This window comes from Gossypium arboreum, chromosome 5 (assembly GCF_025698485.1).
Source record: "Gossypium arboreum isolate Shixiya-1 chromosome 5, ASM2569848v2, whole genome shotgun sequence".
NCBI lineage: Eukaryota > Viridiplantae > Streptophyta > Magnoliopsida > Malvales > Malvaceae > Gossypium > Gossypium arboreum.
Window position 1 is genome coordinate 18,523,645 of NC_069074.1, and position 2,128 is coordinate 18,525,772.

A 2,128-nucleotide genomic window follows, 5' to 3' on the forward strand; every position below is an offset into this window, starting at 1 on the left:
CCGTCCCCTCCCCTGCTCATCTCTCTCTCTCTCTCTAATCTGGCTGTGTTTTTTTTGGTGTCCACAAGCAGAGTCATAAGTAACTAACTGTACTTGCTTCTCGCATGTATCTCTGTGACTATATCTCACCCTTATCTTCTTATCTAGTTTGTTTGGTTGTAGCAGCTAATATATGGATACACAAGCTGGTAGGCCATCGCCCCCCCCCTCTTTTTTTTTCATGCCTATCCGCTTCTTGGTCACACACCCTCGGATCCTTCATCTCTTACTTCGAATTTCCCCAACTTTTTTTGTTGAAAACATATTGATATAAATACAAGGAAATTGTATATAAATATATTATTAACCTAAACAAAAAGCACGGCTGAAACTGATCAAGGAATTAGGAGTATTTACTAACTCAGCGAAATATATCCCTGTTTCATCAATATCCATTCATGTTAAAAGTTACATGCCATAAACTAAACTTGTATTCCCAAAGTAAAACATTCATAACCTTATCAAACAGAGAATCAATCCATTTTTTTATTGATTCTATTCTTTGGGCACTTGCTATTCCATGAGAGAATCAAAAAGACATAAGTGGGGAAAAAAAGAAAAGAAAAGTGGCGAGTATGAACAGTTGTAGGTTTTGGGGTTATGGTAAACTATTATATTGTTTTTTTCAATCTTCATCAGAACTGTCAGGGTACTTGTTCAAATCAGGTTTACGGAAAACCCGAGTAGGGTTCGATGATTCCGATGACGAAGCAGAAGCATGATGGAGTGAGGTCTGTAAAGCGTCGACTTTAGCCCCCACCTCGGTTGCTTTCTTGCGTATGGAAGCGGCTGAGATATCCCTAAGCTCGTCTTCTTGGAATATGAGGTCAGGGAAGTTGAGCCTGGCGGAAGGACCCCGCAAGTAGAAAACGGCTGTGTCATAAGCACGAGCGGCGGCTACAGGGGTGGTGTAAGAACCGAGCCAAATCCTGGACCGCTTGTTGGGTTCTCTGATTTCAGCGACCCACTTTCCCCACTTCCTCATCCTTATCCCTCTGAATGGTTTCTCCTTTTGCTGTGTCCTATGCAGCTTTCGCTTCTCTCCGCTTGCTGGACTTGATGTTAAACAACAATCACCTAGCTCCATGACCCAAAAGATAAAAGAAGACCAAAATCCTAAAACAAAATGGATTTTTTTTATTTCCCCTTGTTTCTGGAAACTATAACTTGTAAGCCATAAGAAGGAGAAAAAGAAAGGGAACAGATTCTAGCTACGTTTAATCAACGAATACTCTTTGCTCTAAAAGCTATTCTCTATTGTTATATATAAGTAGAAAAGGATATATAAATAAATAAATAAATAATATATTGAAGATAGAGAGAGAAAGAGAGGCAAGAAGCAGTATTAGTTTCCCACTTGGCTGCTAGTCTGTCGTCTGGGCACGGCCGCCACGTTGATCGATCTAGCTTTAGATAAATCCAAATTGGGCCGACATAATCCATCACTTCCGATATATCTCTAAAAAAGCCTATACAATTTATGTATGATATAGCCATTGCACTCTACACATACTTATTTCTCTCTCTTACTCTCGCGGTTATCGGTTTGTAATGGTAAGCATGTGACCAGCAGACGTGGTTCTACTATATTCCAAGCACCCGAACATCCTTGTTTATTTCCATCTTTAGTCTTCTTCTTTTTTAATCATTTTTTGTCCCTTTCTTTTTTAACTTCAAATATGCTACTGTTTCATTACAAAATCCTGAATAAACAAAGTCGGCATTTCCTACAAACAAATTAGTCTTAGGTCAGTTTCCCCGGTTACTGGTATGTAGTATGTACTCTTCAATTATTTACCTTAAATTAACTTTATGTTTAAACCCCAAAATAATTATTATAACTTAATTTCCCTCCTACCTTTTTTTTTTTTTTGAAAACAAGTAAAAAAAGCTGGTTTTGGTGTAACAGAAATAACTGGATATTTGACGTTGTCTGTTAGTTTGTTATTTAGGATATCTAATAATAATAATGGCCTGGATTGAGGGTTTAGGGTGGGTGGCTAGTTGGCAAGTCAAGTGGGATCCAATTTGAGAAATGGAGGCAATAGAAAAAAAAAAAAAAAGAAGTCGGGTGGGGATGGAGATGGGG

The 2,128-nt window shown here is 38.3% G+C and overlaps 1 protein-coding gene across 1 annotated transcript; it reads right to left on the reverse strand.

The window, feature by feature from the left end:
- Positions 1-391: 391 nt before the first annotated feature.
- LOC108450581 (ethylene-responsive transcription factor RAP2-1-like) lies at positions 392-1,577 on the reverse strand. The gene has a single exon (XM_017748264.2). The coding sequence runs from the start codon at positions 1,124-1,126 to the stop codon at positions 665-667; it is 462 nt and encodes a 153-aa protein (XP_017603753.1). The 5' UTR covers positions 1,127-1,577; the 3' UTR covers positions 392-664.
- Between the last annotated feature and the right edge of the window lie 551 nt (positions 1,578-2,128).

Excerpts from the sequence above, each read along its gene's own strand:
- LOC108450581 (XM_017748264.2), bottom strand. The coding sequence starts at position 1,126 with ATGGAGCTAGGTGATTGTTGTTTAACATCAAGTCCAGCAAGCGGAGAG.